This window comes from Atta cephalotes, assembly GCF_000143395.1.
Source record: "Atta cephalotes unplaced genomic scaffold scaffold00011, whole genome shotgun sequence".
Lineage (NCBI taxonomy): Eukaryota > Metazoa > Arthropoda > Insecta > Hymenoptera > Formicidae > Atta > Atta cephalotes.
In genome coordinates, this window is record NW_012130075.1 from 1,077,957 (window position 1) to 1,089,606 (window position 11,650).

At 30.8% G+C, this 11,650-nt stretch overlaps 3 protein-coding genes across 3 annotated transcripts in view; 2 read left to right on the plus strand and 1 right to left on the minus strand.

Moving 5' to 3' along the window:
* The first annotated feature begins 907 nt into the window (after window positions 1-907).
* On the plus strand, window positions 908-2,808 carry LOC105627940 (peptidyl-prolyl cis-trans isomerase B). Its single transcript, XM_012209212.1, has 4 exons — window positions 908-982; window positions 1,193-1,400; window positions 1,916-2,100; window positions 2,303-2,808. Exons 1-4 carry the CDS (start codon window positions 908-910, stop codon window positions 2,435-2,437), a joined length of 603 nt encoding a protein of 200 aa, XP_012064602.1. The 3' UTR covers window positions 2,438-2,808.
* A 454-nt stretch (window positions 2,809-3,262) lies between these two features.
* Window positions 3,263-5,882, plus strand: LOC105627941 (glutamyl-tRNA(Gln) amidotransferase subunit B, mitochondrial). Its single transcript, XM_012209213.1, has 10 exons — window positions 3,263-3,372; window positions 3,531-3,678; window positions 3,957-4,070; window positions 4,141-4,313; window positions 4,413-4,561; window positions 4,676-4,908; window positions 4,980-5,168; window positions 5,243-5,379; window positions 5,447-5,570; window positions 5,667-5,882. The coding sequence occupies exons 1-10, from the start codon at window positions 3,263-3,265 to the stop codon at window positions 5,880-5,882; spliced, it is 1,593 nt and encodes a 530-aa protein (XP_012064603.1).
* Window positions 5,883-7,385: 1,503 nt separating this feature from the next.
* LOC105617107 (protein phosphatase 1 regulatory subunit 12B) overlaps window positions 7,386-11,650 on the minus strand; it is a 22,557-nt gene continuing 18,292 nt past the window's right edge. Inside the window, 2 exon segments of the mRNA XM_012198685.1 lie at window positions 7,386-7,472; window positions 9,957-10,280. Coding sequence (XP_012054075.1) covers window positions 7,386-7,472; window positions 9,957-10,280 — 411 coding nt within the window.

Genomic DNA, 11,650 nt, shown 5'->3' on the forward strand with positions numbered 1-11,650 from the left:
TTTTTCGATATGAACTCGTATAATTGTATATTATACAATTATATATATATATATATATATAATTGTACATGCAATATTGCAATTGTTTTATGCTGTTAGAGAACCTTGATTCAACTAACTCTACATCTTTTTCTAATTCTAAAAATTTAAACAAGATAAAAATCGAGCAAGTTGAATCGAGAATAAAGTTAATTATCTACACATTAGTAAAAATGGACATATTAATTTAATTTTAATAATAAAAGCACTATGAAGCAATTATTGTATTAAAAGTGATACTCACAGTTTTGTACTTAAGATCGTCTTAAATCGATTTAATAATTAAATATAAAAATGATTATTGTACATATTATATTCTTGTTGAGATATTATCTTATTTATATATATATATATATATATATATATGTTATTTTATCAATGCAGATTAAGTTTAATTAATTTTTTCTTTTGTTCTTTAGCTTTAAAAATTAGAAAAAATAAAGAATAAATTACATTACCATACAAAATTAATTTACACGTGGAAACGGGCAATAGTCAATGACCCTGAATGAACTGTTCGATTCAATTCAATATGAAATCAAAAGGGACTATTAGACATGAGAATTGTCAATTTATCGTCCACATTCATGTTCTAAAGTTCGTTCTAAAGTTCCAGTTTCGATTTGCAGTTATATTTGACTATCAACCAAATTAAGCTAACTAAATACGTTTTATTCATTTATTCTCATATTCGCGGGCCCTCATGATGACTCGCTCGTTACGTTACCGCCGGGGAAACGAGCCAATTGGACGCTCCCACATTTCTAAACGTGCACACGCGTACTCGAGGCATCATCGCATCCGGTAGTGGTCTCTGACAGACCACTGCAGGATCAGACAGTGTGGTACTTTCATTGTTCATAGCATCATGAGGTTGTTGCTGCTCGTAGGCTTGATAGCCGTTGTCTCCTGTGCGAGCAATGGGCCGAAAGTCACTGATAAAGTATGAAGTATCTAAATACCATTTGCAAAATATAAATTGTGAATACGTGGCATTTCGCCGGCGCGAGATATTTTTATTGCATGTATGGAAAAATCCGTGCGTCACTTACGAACGAACAATGCCTTTGTCCGGCAGTGTATATTCGCCGAATTCTCTCACAAAGAATCATTTACTTAATATTAATTAATGAATAATTTATCAAATTTTTAGGTATGGTTCGAAATCAAGATCGGCGATGAGGCTGCGGGTAGAGTAGAGATCGGTCTATTCGGTAAAACCGTTCCGAAGACAGTCAAGAATTTCGTCGAGCTTGCCAAATTGCCAGAAGGTGAAGGATACAAGGGCAGCAAATTCCACAGAGTGATCAAAGACTTTATGATCCAAGGAGGTGACTTCACAAAAGGAGATGGCACTGGAGGTCTTTACTTTTAATTGTTTAGGTCAGATGTATTGTCTAAAAATTAGCTCGCGAGCTAACACCTCTTCATTGTCTTGTTGAGCAAGATAGAATAAACAAAAAGAATAAACACTAGAACTCTGTCCAGTAACTAGCTGTTCTAATATCTATTCTTTTTGTTTTCTTCTTGTCTCGTTCAATGGGACAGGGTGAGGTGATAGCAAATACTTTTTATTTGATGATACAAGTGTATGCACAGGTAACGTTTTATTTTTGTTACTGAATGTTAAAAAAGATAGAATGCAATGCTTGTGTTGATTTGTATTGTTATTCCTACCAATGTAGTTTTAATCTCGGTTCAACTAACTTTTTCTACTTTTTCTAATAAAAATTAGAAAAAAAAGTAAGCTGGATCGAAATTAAAGTTGATTTACATTGGTAGAAACAGACATAAATAAAAAGCACTTAATCGCTAGCTGAGTTTTGGACTGGTCTAGTTTAGCATAGATGCATTTGATTGCTGATCTATAATCTAGGTCGCAGCATCTATGGAGATCGCTTTGCGGATGAAAACTTCAAATTGAAGCATTACGGCGCTGGATGGCTGTCCATGGCCAATGCTGGCAAAGATACCAACGGGTCTCAATTCTTTATCACAGTTAAACAAACACCTTGGCTCGATGGTAGACATGTCGTCTTTGGCAAGGTTATCAAAGGAATGGTAAGAACACTATTTACTTGTTAGTATTATGATAATTTACTGAGAATATACTTTTTTACTTTACTCCATTAATTAAGTACACAAAGCTTGTTCTTTTCATTAATTTTTTTTATTTTTCCTCTTTCACTTTGGAGATAAAAAAAATAAAGGAAACAAAAAATGTTCAAAAAAGCAGATTTATAATTTCAATATTCTGTTGCAGGATATAGTGCGCAAGATTGAGCAAACGAGCACTGATTCACGAGATAAGCCACGCAAGGACATAGTCATCGCCGACAGCGGCGCGGAGACTGTGACAGAACCATTTAGTGTATCTAAGGATGACGCCACTGAGTAAATTTCAGCATTCGCCAACAGCCTCATTATTCTTTATTCCTTTATTTCTTACAAAACGATCTCTTGGGAACTGCATGGTTTTTGACAGCCTTGTTGGTTTTTCTAAATGAATGAGTGGCACTAATAATAATCTGTCATGATAACTGTTTAACAGTATTCTAATGACAGGATTAACAGGGAGAATGACTCGGCAACGATATCAACGAAAAGCGTTTTGTAAGGTCATAAAGTGTTAAAGCAACAATCAATAAGTAATAGAATGATTGTTTCTATTCTAATTGTTAAAAATTATGTATAACTCGCATTGCACAATACATTTTGTACGCAAACAGATTTTCTACATTCACAAATAAATGTAAGTTGTTTAAAGTATCGTCGTATGTGACTTTATTTCTCTTACATAAGAAAACTCAATCACATTGCCTCAGCAAATTGATTGATAAGATAAATGGCTAGATTGTCCCAGTTTCCAATCGTGTATTAAAGAAATAATTATACACATATAAACTTCAAAATTAATATTTTTAAAAGATTATTAATATATCAATGACATAACACAAAAATATCAAAATTATCAATTCTTACAAAATTATGGATATTAATAAATTTTTTAAAAATATTTACAATAAAAATATTTTAAAAATATTTTAAATAAGATATATTCAAAATGGCGGTTCAATGACCGGATCCATGCAATTTGCAATAGTGACGTACAAAATTCCCTGCGCTGCATACTTGTAGCAATTGGCAATTCTGAATTACTATTTTTCCTATGAAGAACGCGTGGCTTCTCTTCTGAATTTTTATCCTGGAAAATCAATGAAAAATGTTATCAGGACAACAATGTCTTACCTTTGCGCATAAATGGATTCGAAAGCGAAACAACAATGTTTTGCGTTTTCTCTCAATCAAGAATCAAAAAGATGTAAAAGTACGGTGAGTAATTAGGTTAGGCTATAATAATGTTTGTGAATATAAACAATACTTGTCGCTTTCAAGACATATAGTAGTATATTTTCATTAAATATTCATTAAATATTCGTGTTTCAGAGAGTCATAATTAAGTCATTAATTGTATTCTTTTTGATAATTAGAGAGAGATGGAAGTCTATTGTGGGTTTGGAGATCCACGCTCAGATTGCCACGGAATCAAAATTGTTTTCCAGTGCATCTACCAATTTTGCCAGCCCGGTTAACTCGTGCGTTTCATTCTTCGACTGTGCCACACCAGGAACATTACCTGTGAGTTATTAATAATCGGTTATAATGAAAAGACACCTGCTGAACATAAACTAACAGTAATATAAAATCAATATTATAATTTCTTATTCAACAATGTAAGTGTTACATACAACATGTGTTATATTTATATCATTATATGGGAAATGATAATATTGATGCAATGTTATTATTAATTTATGTTTAGCAGAAATACTCTTTCTTGAATAAATAAAAATAATTAACTTTGCAAACTATTACAATAAATATTAATTATTGTCGTAGATATGTATATATTGTAGGTATTGAACAGGAAATGTGTAGAATCAACAGTGATGACTGCTTTAGCGCTATCCTGCCAATTGAATGAGACTTCTTTGTTTGAAAGGAAACATTACTTCTACGCAGACTTGCCTGTGAGTGATAAGTATCTATCATAAAATAGATACTTATCGTTATTGTTTTTATTAGTTGCAAATTATTTAGGCAGGATTTCAAATTACTCAACAAGGACAACCTATTGCTGTTAATGGTGAAATTAAGTTTCATGTTTTCACTCCAGGACTGCACAAATCTCCATATTTGAAATCTTCTAAAATTAAGCAGATTCAATTGGAGCAGGACAGTGGCAAAAGTTTGCATGACGAAAATGTAGCAAGGTATTGAGTTGATTGCTTGTTGATTTGGTTCTGTTCGAAAATTAATAAAAATTGGGAGTATTTCAATTAAATTTTTTACTTGATATTTCTGTATCTTAGAAGTTTGATTGACCTTAATCGAGCTGGAATACCTTTGATGGAATTCGTGTTTGAACCAGACTTGGTCGATGGTGAGGAAGCGGCTGCGCTTGTAAAGGAGCTTGGATTTACGTTGCAATTACTGGGTGTCTGTAGCAACAAAATGGAAGGTTGTTTGCGAAAAATTATTTTCAATTTTATTATATTTTTATACAACTCTCTCTCTCTCTCTGTGTGTGTGTGTGTGTGTTATATCGATTTTTTATTATCTTTATAAATTGTAGAAGGAGCACTTCGCGTGGACGCCAACGTTTCTGTAACCAATCGAGATAGTTTAGGCATTCGAACAGAAATAAAAAATATTGGAAGCGTGCGTGCTGTCGCTGCGGCCATTCAATATGAAATAAATAGACATATTTCTATCCTTGAGATCGGTGATAAGATGTTCAATGAGACTCGTGCTTGGGATGCAGTGAACAAGAAAACTGTTCCTATGCGTGAAAAAGAAGACAAAGAAGTAACAGCATTTCGATTTTACATTGCTACTCTTACATTATGAATTATTGAATTCACCTTAAATACTTTCAGGATTACCGATTTATGCCTGAAACAAATTTACCACCTTTACGCATACATCTTAGAGAAGATTTACCAAATAAAAACAATTTAGTTGATGCTGTAACACTAAAAAGACAGCTACCCGAGTTGCCGGAACAAATACGTCAGAGACTAAAGAATGATCTTAAGATATCTCCTGAAATAATTATAGCTTTAATGGTAAATCTTGTGTATGCTCTATAATGAAACAAAAAAATATAAACATTTTAAAAAATATTTTATATTTTTTTTAGAGTGACTTTGCATTATTACAATTATTTAACAGAATAACAAGAAATAATGAGAATCGTAAACCGAAACTAGTCGCTAAATTTCTCGTCATGGAGCTGTTGACTTTTCTTTATAAAAATAAACTAACGATTGAATTTTGGTAAGCCTCTTCTTTTTAACTAAGATAATGTTTCGGAATAAAAAATGCGTACTTCATAAATTTTCAGTGTACCACATGAAGATTTTATTGGTCAATTGATTGATTTATTACAAGACAATTTAATTAATTTAATAACGGCAAAAAAGATTTTGAAGGAATTAGTAATTGATTCAGATAAACTACCAAAGGAGGTAAAAATCTCATTTTTTCAAAAAATATGTGGTATTTAAAGCTTAAATATTTTTTTAACTTACATTCATATAATTAACTTTATTTATTACACATAGATTGTTAAAGAGCACAATTGGTTCCTGATATCAGATGAGAAACAATTAGAACAAATATGTTTAGAAATTATAGAAAAAAATCCAAAACTTGTATCAGCATATAAAAGTGGCAAGAAAAAATTGTTTAAAGCGTTAATGGGAGAAATGGCAAAAGTTACGGAACAACGTGCAGATATGGCTGTTGTTGCAAAAATTATGGAACGATTACTAAAATAGTATAAGTATGATAAAATGGAGAGGGAAGGAATTACTATAAATCTATTAATGAGTTAGTATTGTGAGATGATATATTGTAAATAAAAATAATTCGATTTTTTTATAAGCAGTTTTATATTGATTACTTACCTTTCATTGTATAAGACTCTGATAATTAATTAATTATATTATATAAGGATTTTTATCAATATAAATATTTTAAAGAATATATTATTACAGATATATAAAAGAATTCCCCCATAGACTTAAGTTTATAAAATAATAAAAATAGGTCCACACACACATATAAGTTTGTATTAAATATTTACACAAATATTTTCTAATAAACTTCATTACGAAATAACTACATTGAGTCATCATTTTTTTACAATTGTTTACAATAATATCATTAAAAAACATGCCAACTGTCAATTACACATTCCATTATTCAATATTTATAAATTCGTCTTTATCCAGAACGTATTGGACAATCATTATTGGTGTTGCTATAAGAAAATAATAGGTAACAGCATTTTATATTGGACAAGTAGTTAAAAATAATAACACAGATTTTCTACATCAACAGTTTGAACTGAAGTTACCACAGCTCTAACATACAGTAATTTTAGCACTTTAAGGAGATTAAAAATCCCGATGTGTCTAAAGTATATTTTACATATCTGTGATATTATATAAGAAAATGTATTATATTACAGAGTAATTAAAAACATTTACTCCCGTATATGCATCAAATTTCTGCTTATACTGCAAAAATGGCAATGATGGAAGGATTTACAAATTGCAGTCTTCAGAAAAAGGCCACTTGAGTAGCAAGGTCATGTTCTTTGACTCCTTTATCACCGTAATTTAATCAGGAGTAACAGATATATCGTTTATTGCTTCGACAATGTAAACAGTTTCGATATATTATGGATTTGTTTGTATGTAGTCAGAGTGTTTCACAAAAACTTACTTCGCGAGTAAAAATTCTTTTTTTCAAATTACTAAAATGCCACATCACCATTGTCTATTTGTTTGTATTTACAAAATGTTCTTATAAAGAATCAACATTGATAACGCGATTTGTTAAAAAAGAAAACTGTCCGTAAAGATTAACAGTTCTTTTCTTTCTTTTCTAATAGTCAAATAAAATAAACCTGACTTTTTTTTACTATAAAGCATTAAATTGATTTTATATAGTGGATTATAAAATTTATCTTTCTGACATTATAAAAAGTAATTCCACAAAGTAAAATTCCTCTAAGTCTTTTACAATCAAGTATTCACAATCTAAGAATAGGAGTAACATTTCTTTTCGCCTTTGGCACAGCCATGCGATTAATTGATCTCATAATTGGAATAAGTTAAATAACTATAAAGATAAATTCATCGATAGCATGACGCAAGATTTGTAAGAATACTAGCGATAATGATGATGCTGCTATAATTAAAGCAATTCATTCAACATAGTTGTAATACAACTTAAAATTTCATTACGATGTGTAGTTGAGACTACAAGATTTTTTATTTGGATAATTTGCTGATTACTCTGATCAAGGCACCATTTTCATCTTTTAGCCTCTGATTTTCGCATTTTAGTTGGTCCATCACCTAGAAAAAAAAATATCACACTAATTCTTATGCACTAATTAAGAACACAGTAGAGGAAAATACAAAGAAATAATGCCGTTATAGACGGAATAATTTCAGTGCTCACAAAACAACAGGAGGATAAATGGAAAGAGGCACTCACAAATATTACTGCAACCAAAAGTCATTAAAGTATTCGGGTAATGTATATACTAGCAAAAAATTAATAAATGTTCAGATATTGATACAGATAAGAGAACTGAAAAATGATCGCGAATAGCAAAAGCGTTTCATCAATTTATGATAATCGTATTATATATAATACCAGAATCATAAACTTTATTTCTTTCAAGTTAATCATTGCATTTGTACACAAGTATTCCTTCATAATTATTTGTATTTAATTAATATTGCATTGATATTGATAAATAGCTCAAATTGTTTAGATACAAATCCGACTCTTGAATAAAATTTTCATACATACAAATATTCTACAAAAATGTTCGCAAATTTATCCTCAAACTTATACGCAATCTAAGAGTGAGACTTAATTAGCGAATAATTAAGACAATTTAGATGACGCACAATTATTCTTATCTTATTGATACAATATTGATATTGATATATTTGACTTCAAGTTGTAGGGATATTTCATATGCAAGAAATAATTTTACGTTACAATTGCAACTATCATTTGTCATATTTTTTGTTGAGCACTTTTTGAATACTACAAAATAACATCGTTGATACGAAAGCTTTCTAATGCATACCACGGAATAATGATGAGTATGCAATATTATACGTAAAGTTAAAGAGGGATTAATGTCAATTTTATGGATTGGACTATTTTTTAAAGTCTATAAAGTGCAATAAAGTGCAATAAAGTGCAACAATTTAACATTTAACATGCTTCCTTAGAGAGAAAGAGAGAGAGAGACAGAGGTGAAAATCTAAGTTAATACAGTGTAATATGTGTTGATATTTTAACAGTCGAATATATTTTGGGAATTGAATAACTTTCACACAGTTATGATTAAGATAAATAAACTGAAAAGAATAATTAACTGCAGAGTCATGGCTTTGTTTTTATGTGAAACACGTGCTAAAATGATCGATGCTTGATGATGGCATTCAATTTACTGATGTTATTCTGCATGTTGGATGATGGTTTTATAAGGAGGAAAGTTTCCTAAAATTAAAATTGTGGTAGCTATATTCATTCCTATATGTATCTTATAAATGACAGACTGCGTTCTTTCTTATCTCTTGTTAAAAATTTGTTTTTCGTTTTTAGTAAATGTATTATTAAATAATTTATTTATAACATGCATCACACAATTAGCCGGGATAATTTATTATAATTGTCACGTTTGGAATTTGGAACATCTTGAACAATTTTATACATATATAAAATATGTTATATACGTAATTATATGCGTAAAATAATTGCCTTGATAATACATTGCAGAAATAAAAGTGTTATCACACAAGAAGTATCACACAAGAAGATACATAAATGTACAATATTGATTGCAATACTTAGAATAAGACATATGTATTATAGAAAGCCTGAAGTCTCTCTTTTATAAAAATAAATTGATACCTTTAATTAAAAATTGATTAATGGTACGCGTTATATATTGGAATGTATTTTGCAAAGCTGATTTGTACGATAAGTATGATGAGTGGTATCATTTCTGTTTTAATATTGGCGATCGGAACACAAAATTATAATTAATCATTCGATTAAAAGAGTAATTAATTAATTAATGTTGTACGTAAGATACGAAGTCTATCGTAAACGCAGATGCTGTCATTGTGTCCTTTACCTATTTAGTATTGGTGAGTTTGGATACGACGCGGGTAAGTGCCCGATTTTCGGCTTTCAATCTCTCATTTTCAGCTTTGAGTTTTTGCAATTGCTGTAAACAGTTAAATAATTAGCCTAAAACCCCCGCCATTGTTTTTGCGAGTCCCAAAATAGCCAAAAACAAATAACTAATTCGCGTTCCATTAACAGATGAATAAACCGTGTTCCCCGCTAAATTCCCTGCTAAAACTATGCTGGAAGTTCTGAGAAGCGGAACTCAGTGAAAATACAAAATGGATTACTGAAAATTACTGTATCTCGCGAAAAAAAGAGAAAATGAGTATCAATTGGAAATAGAGAATAAGAAAGAGAGTAAAGCGCCAATTTGCGTAAAATTGCCAGGTAAGGAAAAGCATATAACCGAAGCGATCGGGTACTTCGTACAAAAATACTCATTGCTGTTTTTGCTTGCCGCTAGCAGTCACAGCAACACAAGAAAAAAAGAGATGACGGTGTGTAACTAACTAAAAAATCTAAAATTGTATATATACTGATACGTATATTCGTACACAAAATCACAGACAATTGTGTCGTCTCATCATTCAATTCAATGTATGAAAGCATTTCTTCTATTCGCTTTCACATACATAACAGATTCATAATGTAGAAAGTGTATCAAATCTCTGCGAACTTACCTTTAATTCTTCTTCCATCTCTGAAAGTTTCCTCTCCATGGCTCGCCTTTCCCTTTTCTCTGCCTCAGAGAGAATTACTTTATTTTGGTTGATTTGCATTTTTTCCAATAAATGCCTAACTTCCTTTAATTGTTCGTCGGAGCGCTTCAGTTTATCCTTTAACCTTTCATTCTCGACTTGAGATTCCTCATATAATTTTTTATAATCTAATTCACCGTTTTCGGAACTATTGGATTTTAATCTGATTGGTGTTGATGAGGCTTCTGATGATAGCGAAGATATCGAACCTAATCTAGTGGCTCTCCCAGAACGATCGTTTCCGCTCTAAAAGAAAAAAATATTAAACGTAAATTTTACAATGTATCATTTAAAATTTTTATCATTCTAAAAAAATTATAATCTGTAATATTATAATCTGTAATAAAAATTGAGTAATATGAATTTAATAATATAATATTCGATAATATTACTGAATGTTATATTATTAAATCTATGTTTATATAATTTATTTACGTATATAAAATATATTTAAATAAAAAGAAAATAATAGTTTAATAAAAACTATTATTTGAAAATATTCTAAAATCCTGGAAGTTTTATAAGAGATTTATAACAGATTTAAAATGCGAAAATCAAGGAAATTGCTTACAGCATATCCCTCAGAACTAGTTAAACTTTGTAGACTGGAACTTCTCGAACTGATATTAAGACTCGGTTTTATCTTTGATCTCTTAAAACTTTCGGTTTTTTGCATATGTGGCCGAGTGTTTACGTTTAGATTTAAATAATTATAACTGGGAGATGGACTCAGATTCAAAGGACTGACAGCTGTGTGAGAAGGTAAAGTCACACCACCATATCCCGTTGACGTTCCACCATATGTCGTGAAAAGATTCTGATAATTCGGACTGTTCGTAGACTTCGTGAAAGGAGTTGTTCGAAATAAGTCGCTACTCTTTTTATTCTTATTCAAAAAATTAGATCCGGAATATAGATTTGGAGATTTTACGCCCAATAATCCCGCGTTAAACGTTAAATTATTTGGATTTAATGAGAGCAAACCACCGATCCGTGACCTGTTTCCAAAAATTGATTGCCCATTTGTTGACGCTTGAGCCCGTAAGCCTGCAGCTGTTGTTGGCTTAGTCTGTGCTCCTTTTCTGTACGAAGACATGGTTTGCGTCACGTGCGAAGTGTTATTACGAGGCACTACAGCATCGGCAACTCTTTCCGCGAGATTCGTAATATTCACATAAATGGTTTGCGAAAGGTTTTATTACAGCCTGCGATATTTTAAACGCAAACTTTTTTCGATTTTTAGAGCGGAGCGTGTATACGCCGCGGATAAGAATCGATAGACTGACTGGGCAGGGGAACCCAAGACATCAGGCAGTTCACTTTAAAGCATTACTACTATGCGCTATTTTTGGAATGCACGCGGAGACGCACACAAATATCAAGGTTGTGTGTTTCGGAGAATAAATGCAGCTTATACCGTAGTTTAAATGGTTTTTTTTCAACACAATGGCTTAAATATAGACGCATTTATAAATAAATAATATGTAGATACTATGATATATCTAATTTTATAATCGGAATAAGTTCAAAGAGAACGAGTATAAATTTCGTAATATTAGATAATAGCCGTCATATATATATATATATATATATATATATATATATATATATATATA

What these genes read in the sequence shown, in the direction of transcription:
- LOC105627941 (XM_012209213.1), top strand. Translation starts at nt 3,263, where the DNA reads ATGTTATCAGGACAACAATGTCTTACCTTTGCGCATAAATGGATTCGA. An exon ending in CAAAAAGATGTAAAAGTACG is followed by an intron (nt 3,373 to 3,530) that starts GTGAGTAATTAG and finishes TTTGATAATTAG; the next exon opens with AGAGAGATGGAAGTCTATTG. An exon ending in CATGACGAAAATGTAGCAAG is followed by an intron (nt 4,314 to 4,412) that starts GTATTGAGTTGA and finishes TCTGTATCTTAG; the next exon opens with AAGTTTGATTGACCTTAATC.
- LOC105627940 (XM_012209212.1), top strand. Translation starts at nt 908, where the DNA reads ATGAGGTTGTTGCTGCTCGTAGGCTTGATAGCCGTTGTCTCCTGTGCG. An exon ending in GGCCGAAAGTCACTGATAAA is followed by an intron (nt 983 to 1,192) that starts GTATGAAGTATC and finishes TCAAATTTTTAG; the next exon opens with GTATGGTTCGAAATCAAGAT. An exon ending in AAAAGGAGATGGCACTGGAG is followed by an intron (nt 1,401 to 1,915) that starts GTCTTTACTTTT and finishes TCTATAATCTAG; the next exon opens with GTCGCAGCATCTATGGAGAT.